The sequence below is a fragment of the Buteo buteo genome, chromosome 13 (assembly GCF_964188355.1).
Source record: "Buteo buteo chromosome 13, bButBut1.hap1.1, whole genome shotgun sequence".
NCBI lineage: Eukaryota > Metazoa > Chordata > Aves > Accipitriformes > Accipitridae > Buteo > Buteo buteo.
In genome coordinates this window covers 25630323-25646489 of record NC_134183.1, presented here as the reverse complement: position 1 = coordinate 25646489, position 16167 = coordinate 25630323, and the positions used below count along the sequence as shown (strand labels likewise).

At 37.1% G+C, this 16167-nt stretch overlaps 2 protein-coding genes across 2 annotated transcripts in view; one reads left to right on the top strand and one right to left on the bottom strand.

The window, feature by feature from the left end:
- Positions 1 to 294: 294 nt before the first annotated feature.
- On the bottom strand, positions 295 to 12423 carry SAXO2 (stabilizer of axonemal microtubules 2). Its single transcript, XM_075045136.1, has 4 exons — positions 12255 to 12423; positions 6032 to 6211; positions 4625 to 4827; positions 295 to 2957 (listed from the first exon to the last, which is right to left on the bottom strand). Exons 1-4 carry the CDS (start codon positions 12293 to 12295, stop codon positions 1975 to 1977), a joined length of 1407 nt encoding a protein of 468 aa, XP_074901237.1. The 5' UTR covers positions 12296 to 12423; the 3' UTR covers positions 295 to 1974.
- The window catches only part of EFL1 (elongation factor like GTPase 1), an 80560-nt gene continuing 76803 nt past the window's right edge, over positions 12411 to 16167 (top strand). The window contains exons 1-5 of the mRNA XM_075045135.1: positions 12411 to 12472; positions 13070 to 13172; positions 13866 to 13933; positions 14130 to 14214; positions 15642 to 15775. Coding sequence (XP_074901236.1) covers positions 13082 to 13172; positions 13866 to 13933; positions 14130 to 14214; positions 15642 to 15775 — 378 coding nt within the window. The 5' untranslated portion in view covers positions 12411 to 12472; positions 13070 to 13081. The remainder of the gene's footprint in view (positions 12473 to 13069; positions 13173 to 13865; positions 13934 to 14129; positions 14215 to 15641; positions 15776 to 16167) is intronic.

Below are 16167 nucleotides of genomic sequence, written 5' to 3'. Positions count from 1 at the left end.
TTGCATATAGGATATGGACTCAAGTAGGTGTAACTGTGCGAAGTTTTTGCTTTGTTTCCTCAGTTGTGGCCAGACAGAGAATGACTTAAGTTTCATAAAGAAAAGGGTGTTTGTAGTTTGTTTTCTTCTGTGGTGCAGAAGGTTGACAATAAATTGGACTTTCTCCTGTCCTGCTTTTAGGATATCACAGCTTTACATTGCCCTTGTTCATTCCCAGTCCAAAACATGTCTTTACCAACTGGGGACATTGAATAATCTTCAGAGAGAAAAGTTTAATTGAATTGCTGTTTCATTAACACAGTAAGTCATATTACAAAAACACAGTACAAAGACAAAAATTACCTAAAGGTAACTGGTGCTTTAATAATGTCTGGAGCTCTCTCATGCAATGCTTTTATGCACAGCTAATATAATCAGTTCAGCTTTCTTCCTTGCATATGATCCAGTTCCTGCTTTCAACAAGTTTCCATCATTGATTTTAGTCGTTTTATTGGTGATTTGGTTTATGAAGTACGAGCACTAATTCTTCAGAACCCAAATGACTGCCCTATACCAATGTGTACAAGATATGCAATACTGGAGTACTGTGATAGAACATGATAATACTGTTAATCATAGATCTATTTATTGGGACTTGCTTAAATCATGAACATAATAGGACTCAAATCAGTTCATCTAGATTTCTCAAAATCAGGTAAAGATACATATAGAAAATACTAAATATCTCGTACAGAAGCATAATCATTCCATGTACAATTTCTATAAAAAAACTTTGGTTTCTGTGTACTTGTAACAAGTAATTCTTTGAAGAGCAGACAGACTGAAGCCAGGCTGTCTAGAGATTTCTGCATCTAGGCTGATATTTCTTTTTTTAACTGAGTTTACACTATTTTCTGTTATCTCTACATACACCTATATAGTTTTCTGACATCTTCCCCTTCAGACTGCCTCTGCAGTGAACTTTGGCAGTGATAACAGGCTGTTTAGCTTTAAAAAATCAGATAGCAGGCTCAAAACCTGCAGTGGATGGATGTTAATTTTTTGAGCCTGATTCTCTGCTTCCTCACTATCTACCTTAGAAACTCGAAAACCAATAATCTGTGAAATCTTTTTGTGAAATATGGTTGAATTTTCACACTGGGTTTAAAAATTACTCAAGTGGGGAGGACACACACTTAACTGTGTCGGTGTGTCCAAAGCTTTGCATCAGCTTTGTTTCCTTTGGAAGTAAGGCTGAAAAAGCACTATTAGGGAAATTAGGAAACAGAGTCTGATGACCTGCTTTTTATGTCTGAGCGATTTCAAGTATGTGTACAGAAAAAGAGCAAGGGTACTTCTTGTTAATTGCTATCAGAAATTACAGTGTGACCTTTATACTCTCCTCAGAATTGAATGAAGGAAAAGTAATGATGACTAAAGCTAAAACCAGGTTTTTAGAAATGCCTAGGTGTTATGGGATGCTATCTTATGATTTGGGCAGCCAAATGTAAAGAAAAAAAAAATCTTATCAGATTACTTGAAATATTGATGACATGAAAAACTGGACTGATGAACTAATTATTTAGGTTATTATAGCATTATTTGCTTACTATGAAAAAGAAGTTATCAAAATATACTTTCTATTTTGCAAATACAATCATTTGATTTGCAGAAAATCTGAAAGAATTTAATGTACAATACATATGCTTGAGATGGAGCATAATGAAATCTGGGAAGTCAAGGAAACTGGAATGCATGATCAAAAAAAGCATAGATGCCATATAAGGTGTATTATTCCTATAAAAATTGGCAAATCTTTATTAGTCTTGTAATAAACTTCTGGTTTTGCTTTGATTTTCTTCAAGCTATCAGTTTAAATGCTTTTAAAAGCAGAATTTGCATTATTTAATTTGCTTTCAGTATTATTTAAAGAAAAAATTAACAAGTAGGATTCCAATTATTTCACCAGGGAGCTTGAAATACTGCATTTAAATATTATGACACAACAGCTACTTCCTTTGGAATAGGATTACTATTTGACTCAGAAAATTCTGGAGTAAGCTGGCGGAAGAATTTGTGACCATGAGAATCTGTGTTTACATAGACATAACCTGGAGGAGATGGATAATTTGCAGGGCAGATCTCTTGTTTCTTTGGAGTATATTCTGTGCGATACATAGTTTCATCTTGAAAAGGAGCTGAATTAGGAACTACAGCATGTACAGGTTTGAAACTTTGAGCTGGAATGATCTGATGTGGTATGTAATGAGATTTGAATGTAGTTAAATCATAAAATTTTCCTGTGGGTCTTGGAATTTCCTGTTGTTTCTTAGTAATCTCTTGCCGACAGCTGCCCCAAGCTTTAAAGTCTTCTTTCGTAGTAGTATTCCCTTGAAAAGGGACATTGGTTCTTCTCCCATTAGAAATTGGTCTTATGGGGACAGCAGGAGAAATGTCATGCTTAATGTAATCAAGATGGCTTGTGGAGTTAAAATCCATGTTGCCTGGGGGTGGAATGTACTCTTTTCTTTTGCGCACCTCCGGCAAGGAGACCAACCATGGCTGAAAACAATCCTGGAATTCAGTGACTCCATTAAAATAAGCATTGGATCCGACTTTTGCATTTTCAGGCTTGCAGCTTTTTGCAAGTTGCCCAGGTAGCCCTTTAAAATCATTCCGGTGGGTTGTGAGATCTTCAAAGGGTTGGTTGCTTGGCTTGTACTGTTCTTTTGATCTTATGAATTTTGGTTCCAGTTGATGAACAATATAAGAAGTGCGATGGCTAGTAGCACTATCAAAAGGCACATCTGAAAGCTTGGCTACACAAGGAGGTTTAAAACTTTGCCTGGGATTCAGTTCCCGAGGAACAAAGTCATCTTGAAACGTAGTAGAATTTCCAAACTTCTCTGTAGGTGGGTGGTATATATGCTCCACCTTACTAGGTTCCCTTCTTTGAACTTCCCATGACCTATAGTCATCTTTAAGGCAAAAACAAAACTTCACCATACAAGTGTTATTACTTAAGACCATTCCTTTAAAATTAAGCCAAATTCTTCTGGTGTTAAATCTTGCAAAACAAAGAAAATGGATGTGAGAATGATAAATGTTATCTGCATGTTTGTGATATGACAAAACTGTCTTCTATTATTGGTGTGATAAAAACAGACATAGTTCATGATGCCCTGTTTTGACTATTTCCTCAAGGAAAAAGAAAATGTTGCATGTACATATTTAGTGTGTGTTCTATATAGAAAATAGCCATATGCAGGTTTTATATACAATATCTTACATTTTACTTGGAAGTTTATGCAAATATACAAGACTGAAAGGAACCTTATAGGTCAATGGGTCATGTGTACTAGTGATTGGGAGAATTCTTTCTCAAAATTTCCATATCAACATTACATCATCTTAAAGCTTGTTGGGATTTTTTTTCCTTCTTGGGTTTTTCAGTAACGCACTGTTTTGCTATGGTTACAAAACTTACTGTTCAGTCTAAACCTCTTCACAGGCAGTTGAAATCAATTTGTTGTCTTGCAATCACTGTACTTACTTCAGCTTCAGTGTTTTTTCACTCCTTGATCCTTACTCTTTGTTGAACTGCTAACATACATTTCAAATGAAGCAATTGCATGTTTTCTTAGTTGTATGCTAAGACTAGGCTAAGTTATTCATTATTTGCTAGCTACTACTTACATGTAGGCTAAATAGAAATATTTAAATTTCCTTATAAATTATTTACAATTAATAAATATAAATAGAATGTATTTATATAAATGCCTTTCTATCTAGCATAGGCCTAAGCTTCAAGAAGCTAGTGAAATATAACAGTTGGGTGTTTTTTTAAGAGCCTTTTTTCCCAAATTTTATCCTTCCAACCTTTTCTGTCACTGCACTCTCCCCTCTGCTCATGTTGCACCAAGTATTCTAACTTCCTCTTTTAATAGCCATATCTGATTCTTGTCATCCTAGTATCTTGGTATCTTTTCAATACCACTGGCCCTCATAATCATGAACAGCTTGATTTTCATCACGGTAGGAGATCATATGTCATCATTTATTTCTACTTACTTTTAACTGGGGCTACAATGCAGTACGTGTAACAAATTCAGTAACATATTTTATGTATAAAATTTTCTACTGGTATAAAGTACATCAAGGTCATGTGCCAGAATGACTTAAAAGGAGATTTAGTGCCTTTGTGCTGACCATTGTAATAGAATACATTGTGTCAAACCAGATCATTACTAGGATGATATGCAAGCTACATGGTATACAAGACAAATCTAAAATCAACTTTTGACCTACTCTGTGGAAAAACATGTGTTACATGAGCTAAAACTATCTGAAAGATATATTGCCACTTTAATTACAACCAACTTTTGTCTGAGATAGCCTAAGCAAGTGTACGTTAGAATTTCTCTCCTTTTAGCCAAGAAAACCTTCGAGAAGGCTTTTCGTTTATAACCAACAAATGTCACCTCTAAACAACTGGAGTGCTGAACATCTTAAGGCATTATCACCTCCTTTTTATTATATCTTACTCTCTGGCCAGAACTAAGAAATCCAGTTTCTAATATAGATAATTCAGAATACTACCTTCATCTTGGTTATTTCTCTTTCTAAAGCTGGCATTTATTATTACCTTGATAGGTTGGTATGGTATCCAATTTTCCTCCTGTAGTGTGTTTTCTCTCTAGAGGTCTTACTATTGTCACTGGTTGTATTTTATGAGCATTATAATCTTTCTGGTATGTGGTTCCCAGTTCTATCTCTCCCGTCTTTGGTTTATGTTCTTCTTGTACCTGAAAAGGTCGCTTCACAATATCATATGGTAAATAATCAGATCTGAATTGGGGAAAAAGGAAACACTGGTTAAAAAACTTTTTTCTGATGCAGTCATTTTGTCATTTTTTCCATTATATGGAAAAACAACAACTTACAATGTTTACTCTGAAAAATCAGTCTGATGCCATATGTTAAAGGGATAGCAAGGAGGAAAGAAAACAATAGTACATAAATCTAGGGTCTCTGATGCATGATAGAGCCTTTATTCAAAGGTAGATGGTGAAGCAACTTTTTCAACAGTCCGAGTCTCAATCCCAGTTTAAAAATATTCTTTAAAATATCCAAAAGGAGACTAGAAAAAGTTGCTGCAATTTTACAAAGAAATGATCCAGAAAGCAGAAGCAGAGCAAAGATCACACTACTACAAGTGGCAGCATTTACTAATTGCATGAGGAGAATCGAATATAATCAGAAACAGCATTTCACTGTTTTTATATGGGCACATTTCATTAAAAGGGTGTATATTACATATGTAAGTGTTTAAACAGTATATGCAGTACACAACCAATCTTGTAGAATGGCATTTGGCCTTTCTATGTATATCCCTTTTGTTTTTTTAATAAACAAATAAAGAAGTTTCATCTGTTTCCCTTGTAGCTTAAAAGAAAAGCAATAATGGAAAAAGTAAAGGTTTATGCTCCTGTCACATTATTAATAATGAATGAGTGATGTCTTTTTCTAACTCTTTGAAAGATGCTCAATTTCATAAGCTTAACATCAGTCTGTGCACTGACAGGACAGACCTACTGAACCCCTTTACAGTTGGCTTTCTTCAAACTCCTAACAATTTAGAACTGTCTGAATAAAATAATCCCTGTTCCTTTTTCTTAAGGTTTCACTTTCCCACTATCTCAGATTCCACACATGTATTATAGAAAGTTCCCCAGCTTGTCAGCTTTTTTGGGCTTGATGAGACCTAGATTTCCAAAACAGGCTGAAAACAAGGACAAAAATTTTAGATTATCTTTACAGGTTAAAGAATGCAAATCTTGTTGTATATGTGCTTCACTATTTTTTATGATCTTTTTGTGGTAACTGTATTTCTACACTCAAAATTTATATTTTTAAATATGTGAAAAGTGTAAAAAATGCACTGATTGCACTTTGAAAAAGATTACAATACAATGTTCAGTCCCCCCTTAAAAGAGAAAGTATGAGAAACTTTATAGAGTAATTGTAAAACACATTGCTTCAAAATGTTTACTTAAATGTTGTAATTCCTTCCATTCTCCCATGATGCACTTGGTACTCTTGTTTCGGCTTAAGGCTCCGAGGAGGAGAGATGTTGCTGTACTTGGGGTATTTTTCCACATACTCTGTTGTGAGGCACGGCTGTTGTCCATTATCATAAATCCTTGTGGGTTTATGAGGGCAGCGATGGCGCCTGGGTAAAACACATCAGATGATATCATTCTGAATAGTTTCATTTAAGGGGAAAACCCATACCCTATCTACTGGGAGTGAATAACAAATGGGGAAGACTGAACAATGTGAGTAGCTTGAGTTTAAAATCTTTTCTGAGGATAAAAACACAAAATATTGTGCTGATGGCACAGGTCCCAGAGCCCAGTATACTAATACAGTAATAAACAGTATCAGCATGCGGGTTAGTCCTTAGTACGGAATAGAAAGGATAGAGTTGGTCTCAGTCCTCTAAATGATGCTACCACCAAGATGCACTTTCCTCTCTTTTTTTAAACTTTAATGATATTACTAGTTTTATTTGTAAAAATAACTAACCATGCTTCATTTCTCCTCTTATATTGTCTCTTTTTTACTGTTTTTCCTCATCGCTTGTCTTTTTATTTCTGTGCATCTGCTCACCTATTTTCACCACAACTCTTGATTAACCCTTTTTGATTAAAATTTTAGTGGTGTGAAATCTCATCTGTACTTCTAGTGCTCTGCAGGCCATTTCTGACTTTTCAGCCCCTTTTTTTTTAAGGACTGACTAAATCCTTTATCCAAAAAGCTAGGTTTGTTTAGAAGTAATGACATCTCTTTTTTTTAATAGGTTTTATTTCAATCACACCTGCTTGTCATTGATGCCTATTTTAATGACATCATTGTGTTAAAAGGTGTTGAGGTATATCATGACTTAATTTATTACTTACACCTTGTTCGTTTTGTGTTAATTATGCATGAAATTAAAATGTACATATTATTTTCTACGTTGCTTTGAAAATCTTGTTATATTCATTCTAATTTGCATAATACACATATCTCTCTGGTAGTTTGTTTCAAGCACAGCTTTAAAATTTTATTTCGGCTGACGTGATTATTATTTAATCTCTCCTTTAAGGACATATATAATGAAAGGTGTTCCTCCTACTTGTGGCTGGCAACTTGCAATACTGGTTCAGATACAAGCAAAGGGAAATAACAAGAAATAACTTTTAAAATGAACAAATCTTGTAAATTCTGTACATGAAAAGCAAAAATAACTGAAGAACAAGAAGAGTAAAAGTGTACAGCTCTTCCTGGGTACAAATAAATTCAAGTTTCAGGAAGCTAGATACCCAAGGAATAGTTCAAAGGTCTGCAGAGAAATTTAGCTAGCACCGAATACCAAAAAGGAAAAAAATAAATTAAAGCAAGGTAAAATAGAATACAGAAACAGACATGAAGGACTCCTGCTGGGAAAAGTAAAATGAAAAATACACTAAAAGAAGTTATCTGGAACTGGAGATCCCTAAAGCTGGTAATAGTTTGGGCTGCCTGACTTTGCCAGCTCAGTAGTTCAATAAATGAGAAATGAAGTAGCTCTGTCTAAGATGCCAGATCCTTTCAAAGCCTCAGGTGCTTATTCCTTTTCAATCAAGGTGCAATGGATAGTCAAGTAACAATTGAGAGACCTATTAAGAACACAGCAGAGAAAGGAAAAACGATGAAGCGGGAAAGAACAGGAAGGGTAGGAAAGCAAGGAGGTAAGCGCATGCTATTTCTCAGCACAGTGCTTGCCTGCCACTACATTTTTCATTAAATTCAGTTACCACCTTAGTAATATTTTTTTTCAGTAAGTATAAACAGCATATGCTGTGTCATGTAGCATCTAAAAGTAACAGCCAAGCAGAAACTAAAATCATTGAATATATGTTTTGAAAGCTAATTGAAATACAGGGTATCAAATTATAAAGTTCTTCACATATTTTAGGCATACAATTCAAAGGACTTTGAAACAAACAATATTCATCTGCAAAAACTTCATTCAGTTTGCCTTAAGCTGGTCCAGAAGACCAATCACCAAACAAAACACCTTCTCTGTTCTGGTGTCACCAGTCTTTAAGGACTTAACTCTCACATTGTCTAAGCAATATTGTCAGTATATCCCCCGTATTGCTGAATGGTCATGCTACAAACAGAAATAGATACTCGAAAAATAATTACTTGCAGAGTGACCCTGTAGTTCTTGGTAGATTCAACACAGAGGTGGAAGTAATCTAACATATCTCTCCAAGGAAAGAAGTTTTTGTAATTGCATTAGAATTCATTTCTGAATAAAAAATGTTCTTTATCCCAGTCATTTCTAGCATAAGAAATAATTATGAACAGCCTCTAACTATGGACAAAATTACTTGGATTCAGATGAGACTGTTCAGGAAGATCTTACATCCTACTCTGTGCTGTGAAAGAACTTTCAGTGGGCCTAAAAGGCAATGTAAAATTACCTTAATATCAATGTGAATTTGACTTGGAGAAGGATTAGGGGTTTTTTGGTTAACTGATAAATCTACTTTTGGATGTTGTCCAACTGCTAAACCAAAAGTTTTCATTTAGATAATAACTTCATAAAACTGATTACATAGGGCATCACAGTTCTTTAGAGATACAGTGCTAAGAATCATCAAAGATGACAGATTACAGCTCAGGTAAATGAAATATGTTGCTTACAATGTGGCCAGAACTCTTTGAGTCACTGTTTATTTTAAGCTTGTTACTTGTAGTTACCTTAAGTTCAACCCCAGAGTTACTGATAATTAAAATGAATTTGGTGAGAATATGCCTTCCCCCATGACTGGCTGATGCCTGCTTTGATGGATTATTATTCTTTCCCTTCTTTGAGGGAGACTAACTATCTTGTGGCTTGCATAAGGCCTGAACAGAATGTCAACTAAATAAAATTGACAGTATATGAGCTCCCTAGTGCCAAATGCTGTTGCTCTGATTGTTTTAACAGAATGATGCTGAATTTCACTTATTTAGGATCTGGCATACATACAGTTGTTTTTTATACAATGCTAGGAAGACCCTTGAAGTTTTCCTACAAAACATTTTTCTCCCAGAGAACTAGACTATTAATGAGAAAAAAATAATGTTTATCATCATAAAAAACTTATTTAAAAAAACCCCAAAACAACACAACTCAAAGTTTTTATTTTTTAACTGCAAGTGCACATGCTACGGGCTGAAAGACAGAAGTTATGTAAAAGACAGAAATTATGTAGGGACACTGTATTTTTGAGAGTCATCTGCTTTCCTAGTGTTGACAGAAGACCTGGAAGTTTTTACTGGGTTTGCATGTATTTACGTGTGGTCAGTGTGAAGGCTTAAATATTCCATATTTTAAAGAAATCTTTCCTTTTAACTTACATTTATTCAGGAATCTAGATTTTTATGATAATAACAAAATGCAATAAAAGGGGAAAGCTGTCAGACTGAGAAGATAAAGCAGTAGTTTATATCTCAAAACTATACTTCTATGCTTTTGTATGCTATGATTATCTATTAGAGTAGACAAATACTATTCTTGAGTGCAGAGAGTACATCTACCTCAGAGGCCTTATTCTTCTTTTGGAAGCCAGATTTAACATCCTGTATTTGCTGTTAGACATTTCTGTTGAGCCAGTGATCTGAAGCCTGACTGTACTTGCTAGCAGGGCTAATTTTTCTCCTGTATTAAGTTAACACATTTGGAACCTATGGCAAATAACTAAATAAAAAAAAAATTTCCTTCTCTTTATGGATCCAACCCCAAGTAAGACTAGCTCATACTTTCTCCACATTACAAATATACCACCTCTAAAATAAGAAATGGATCTGGAGTATCTTAGGAAACAATACAGAATCTAGCCATTACACTGCACAATGCAGTTTTGAGAACATTTTTGTGGTGTATTAAAAAAACCCCTCCAACCAAACTCACGTTTCTACCATAGCAGCTTGAAAATGATCATCATACTGCCTTGGCAGCATCTTATGCTACTGCAAAAGTCCTAAAAGTCTTAGGCTTGAGAAGCTAGAAATTATGTCAGTTATTAAAAATGGAGAAGTCCCCAGTATTAGACCTATTTTGCAAATTGATCTTTGAGCATGCTCAGCACCGGATACACTTCCAGTGGTTTTTGGCATTAAGATTATTTGCTGATTTTGAAAAAGATCACCTAATAGGCATGGAAAGTGATTCAGTCTAATAAGAAGGAATCTATTCAAAATATTCTTAAAAATCTTGTAACAATTATTTGATTTAAGAGCCCAGGACTGCAACCCCTAAGTATGAACACTAGCACTCAGATGTGAGCCTCTAATGAGTGGACTGTGTATGTTACAATGCAAAAAAGGTCATTCTGGAATTCTGGAGGCTCTTCTCATTTCCCTGTAAAGAGAAAGCAGAATGAAGTTCTTGTCTTACTGACTTCCTTTCCCTGTATTTGTAAAATTTTTCCGAGTGTTTTTTTCTTCTGTAAACAGCTAGGAAAGATTGTTTCCTTCTATTTTATTATTTAGAATTGAACAGTAATAGTATCTCCACAAAATTTCCTGCAAATTGCTAAGTAACTTCTACAAAATATTAGATCTTTTTCTTCGCTTTGAAATCTATTCTAAGATGTGTATGCGTTACAGTATCCAGGTAACATTGCCAAGCTACCAGTCTTCCCCTAAAAACAGAAACACTATTACACTGAAGCAAACACAATGTACTGCTTAAACCAATAATGGCTTAAGATTTTATTGACTATAAAAACTTCAGTGATGTTTATTTTAAACCATAAGTTTTGTGCATGTTTTATTCAATTATTCATACTATTAAACCGGGGTTTTGAATTGAGAATTTTCAGTGGAGTTGAACCTTGTTTTGTGCTGTCAGATTGTGTTATCTCACCATCTTTATACTTGAGCCTGAGCCAGATTTGTTATCTCATCATGAAAACAATGTGTTCCAAGTCTTCATTAATCTAGGACTTTTGAAACAAATTTATGGGGCAAAATACACCCATAGTCTTGGCCAAAAAGAACATGAGAAGCTTTACATACTGCCTGCCTCTCATCTCTGTCTACAGATCAAAAAAAAAAAGAGTGGCTGATGAACAGATAGAGAGACTTCCTGTATAAAAACACATAAGGAGCGTGTCTGCTATACAAACCTCAAAATGAAAACTGTAGTTCATGGTGCAACCATAGGGTTGGCCCTGTACTTCCACAAGTTGGTGATCACACTCTTGTGATCTTATGATGACTCTTCTTGTATGTAGTTGTTAAGACTTTTTTGGTTCTGTTTTTGGTTTTTTTTTTTTATATTAAAGACTGAATCTTTGAATCCTAGGACGAGAACCCTAGGATGGTTATTCTTCTGGGTTGTTTTTTGTTGTTTTTTTTTTTTAATAGAGAAGAAATTGAAAATATTAACAGTACTGACTCCAAACCTATAAACATATATAGATGAATTTTGCAAGGTTTAAATCCCTTATGATTTTGGGAAACCTGACTTCTGAATTTTTTTACCTATGGCATTGCTAATATTGCTTATAGACCTGTAATAGTAATTTTAAACAAAAAAATTGCCTGCTGTACCCTTTTATGCCAGCCTCCCTGGGCCAAAGAGGCTGTAGTACAATGACGAACTACATGTGTCCGTATGGGATCACTGAATGTAAAGAAATAGTGGGGCTTTCCTGCACGGTGGAGAGTATCACTGGATGTGATGTTAGAAAGGCAGCAGATATATTAAATCTATTTTAAAGGCTGTAGTGCTCGCACAGGTTTCTGTCAAGGCTGATTTAGCCAGAACTCTTCTGAAGGTTCCTTTGCTGCAGTCCCTCAGTGAAAGCTGGCTCTGCTTTATGGAAAATTTTGCCTGATCCTGAGGTTTAGTCTAGGTGGCCTTGAAAGACTGTCTCCATTCTTCTCTATTTTAAGATCTGCTTTCCCCCCTACCTGATTTAAACGTAAACGTATTACTTCCTACGTACTGCGAAAATCCCTTCTAGAAAGAAGGGAAGCCAGAAACTGTTGAAATGGGAATGTTACCCAGTTTCTGCCTTGCGCCTGCTAGAAACGGTAGCCGCGGCCAACCCGGGATGGGTGAGGGGTGGGGGGGAGATGAGGGGCGTTGGGAGGGCGCGGAGTGCTGAGGGGGAGCCGCCGCCATCTTCCTGGGGGGACACCCTCCCGGGGGCCCGAAGACGGTGGCGGCCCGCGGGGCTGCTTACCCGCAGGTACAGATCTCACACAGACACCGAGGCGGCTTCATGCTCCCTGCGGCCGCCCCCGCCGCTCCGCCGCGGTAACCAAGGAAGCGCTCCGTCGCGCGGCAACGGCGGCGTCCTCCGCCGGCTTCCGTCCGCCGTCACGCACCGGGGGGCGGGGCGGGGGCGGAACGGGCGCGGGCTTCCGGGTGCGGGCGGCGCGGCGCCGGGAGGCAGCGAAGGTGGGGTGCTCCCCTCCCCCTCCCCGTCAGGGGCCGTTTGGGGCGGGGGGCGACGCGCGCGGCAGGGGGGGGCGCGGGGGCGGGGCGGGGGGGCGGGGCGCGGCCTCTCCCCCCCCCCCCCCCGCCTCATCCCCGGCCCTGAGGGCACCCCTCACCCTCAGCGGCGCTGCGGCCCGTCCCCGGCGTGGAAACGCCGGGGGAGGTCTACGGCCCCCTCCCGGGGCACCGGTCCCTGGGGCGGCTGTGCGCAGCCGAAGCGGTGGAGGGCCGGGAGCAGCCCCGAGGGGAGCGCGGCGGGGGGTTGCGGCTCCCGGCGGTGGCCGCTGGAAGGGGCGGGGGGGGGACGGCGAAACGGGGGACGGGGGGGCCTTCGGGTGCGGAGAGCTGACCCAACCTTCCGACTCGTGTTTTGTAAGTTTTTGGTGTCCCAGGTGTAGTACAGATGGTGTCTGAGGAACGTGACGCACTCCACGTGTCACAGGAGGTTTCCCCGATGAGTAGTTCTAACCACAACTTCCGTAATTAAAACAAAACAACAACAACAAAAAGCTGCTTCTTCAGTTGCGACCTAAATAAAATACTTTCCTCTCTTCACAGAATTAGCTAACCATGGTCCTCACAAGTGTGGGGAAGATGGTTGGCCTCCAGAAGAAGACTTCTGGAATCAGGAATATCTGTATATTAGCCCATGTGGATCATGGTAAGACAGGTGTTTGTGACTGGCAGAAACCTTGTGAGGAAAACTTGGGTGTGTGTTAGTTTGAATGCTGGTGGGATATTGTGGTCGCTGTTTTGAAGCAGTAGGTTTTCACGGATTTAGCTTTAAACTGTCCCGATTCTGAGAAGTAAAATTGCTTTATGCACATTTCTTTTGTCCTGATGCAGCTTATCTTTTAGAACTTAAGAGAGTATTACACTGTAATAATTTGGAATAGTTGAAACTGAACGTTTTCTACATTTGAGATGCTGCATGTTTGCATGAATTAAATATATGCGTGTGTGAGGTAGGCTGTTGTATTTCTATGTTTACTAAATGGAAGAAGTTTGTAACGTAGGTGGAAATAATAAATGCTCATTTTAGGGCACAAATCTTTCCTCTAATTGCATGATATATTGAGATTCTGATGTAGTGTTTGTTATTTCAACTGCTGTTCTGGTCATGACAGGTAAGGTTGCATCCACTCTTCAAAAATAAATCTGTGTGCACCTGACAGGTGAAGTTGAATAATTGGATTTATTTTTTTCTAAATTAGCTTGTACTTTTGTGGCATTTTAAAGCCTTTTGTAATGTTGATATCTCAGAACACTAGATGTTGCCAGTATTCATAATAATGTCGCATCTTTTTCTATTGTCTGTATTAATTTAAACTAAGTAATTTATTTTTCTTTTCAGGTAAAACTACTCTAGCTGATTGTCTAATATCTAGCAATGGAATAATCTCTAGCCGCTTGGCAGGAAAGGTAGAGTTATACTGTCATTTTTAACAAAAATCTGGTGTGTACGTGCTGGCATTGTAAATCAGTGATAATTGAGGAAATTCCATTCCTAGTCTTGCTAAACCTCATTTTCTTGCAGTTGTACTCTTTGACAGTTGATAAGTAACTTGTGAAGATAATTCTACAGATTTATCACCACTTCTTTTGTTTTTGTGCTCAGCTGAGATATCTAGACAGTAGAGAAGATGAACAGATCCGAGGAATAACAATGAAATCTAGTGCAATTTCGTTGCATTTTGTGAAAGGTAAGTTGTTGATGCTGGCAAGTATAAACTTTAATACATATTTTTGTTATTTTCCCTGTCTTTTCATTGTTGCTGTTGAGATCTTTTTGTATGCAACTTTTACTTTTGTGGTTCTCAGTGTTAGGCCATGATTCTGCAAAGACTTAGGCATGTATTCAACTGTTAACCAAGATAATCGAGTTCCATCTCAGGATTAGGAAAACCATCTTCAATCATATCTCAGAGTGGAGACAATTAGAATAGTTGCTTTTGTCTTTTTATTTTAGATCTAAATCTTTATATTTTGACCTTAAGTCTTGATATAATGTCACTGAAAGGTAAGATCTTCTTTCAAAAACCAACAAATTTTTAAATGATTTTGTACAGTCTTATCTTTACTGTACTTCCGTGTCAAGGTGCCTGTTATACTCTGCTATAAATTGTTCAGGGGTTTGGTTTTTTTTATGTTGTAGTTACGGTTTCATCTCTGTTATGACTCCATGTTCTTCACCAGTCTTATACTCAGCTAGGTGAATGAAAAACATGAGATACATTATTAACAGGCTTGTGCAGAAAAAGGAATAACAGAAAAATTGCATGAACAGAAAAGCTACCATTAGTCTTTCCATTTCAGCTACAGCTGACTATAAAAAATAGTTGAAACTGATGATTTTCCAGCTAAGTATTGTAAACTGTGGCTGGTTTATTGTTGACTCTGAAATGACCTTACTTTTAATGGTTAGAACCTGTTATATCTGTTGTTTTTCTGTTGTATTGAAATTTAGGCTCTAATGCAATTTCTTATACAGGAAAGTTGTTTGATCTTATTTTGATTATGGCTGAGGTAAATGCAGTAAGCTCATGAAAAGTTGAGTGGAGTCTTCTCTAAGCAGAATTTTTTTGGGGAGTAGTGTAGAAAATACTGAAAACTTCACCTGTAGTGATATATTGAAGATATTTTAGTAGTATGGAATCAAAAAACATGTTTTAAAAAATGACAAGGATGAAACGAGGCATTTTATCAAGAATATAGGGTTTATTTTTATGATAGTCTGTCATGATTTATCTTTAAAATGCAGACTGTAGTGTAGTTGACTTGTGTTTTAGCTAGTGATGTATTTGTAGTGCTGCTATGAGCTTGTTCAGGGTTAGGGTTTTTCTTTTTGTTTGGTTGGCAGGTGTGGTTCTGTTTTTAATTTTCCAAAGTTAGCTGGGCATTGAAAGATGAAGATTGGCATTAAGAGTGAAATTAAAACGAATTAGGTACAAGCTGCTAGATGTTATGCTGCTGACAGTCTTCCTGTCCTACTGGACTTTTTCTTAAGCATAAGGGTTACTGCAGATTTGGTGTTTAGAAACTAATAATAGCTTAAACAGTATAACCACGTGGCTGAAAGCAAGTATTTTTGAAAACTGTTCTGAAATATTAATTTATTGTTTGATCCTAGGTGATCAGGAGTATCTGATTAATTTAATAGACTCCCCAGGGCACGTGGATTTTTCTTCAGAAGTATCTACTGCTGTCCGACTCTGTGATGGTTGCATCATAGTGGTGGATGCTGTTGAAGGAGTCTGTCCACAGGTGAAATAAAGTATATTAATTAGAGAAAGGGGGTAGAGAAGACAGAGTAAGCAAAGTCTTAAGTGTATTATGTAGAAATAAAGATGAGCTGGTTTAAGAAGTTTCGTAAAACTTTTAATAAATGACAATGTACTTGAGGTATCAAAGAGGGTAGTTAGTTTCATAGTTGTGCTGAAAAACTGAGTAACACTGGTGAATGGGTGTAGTGATGTAGGGTTGAAACAGTGAGTATGCAATTTTTCAGGTAATGGAATATTTATATAGAGAAGAAATAAACGTCTTAAGGGAAATAATTTAATATCTACTTGTGCTTTTAGGGTATTTAAAGTGGAAAAATATGCAAAATAACTGCTTTTTTTCATGGCTTACTTTTATAAAGACAGGTTATTTTG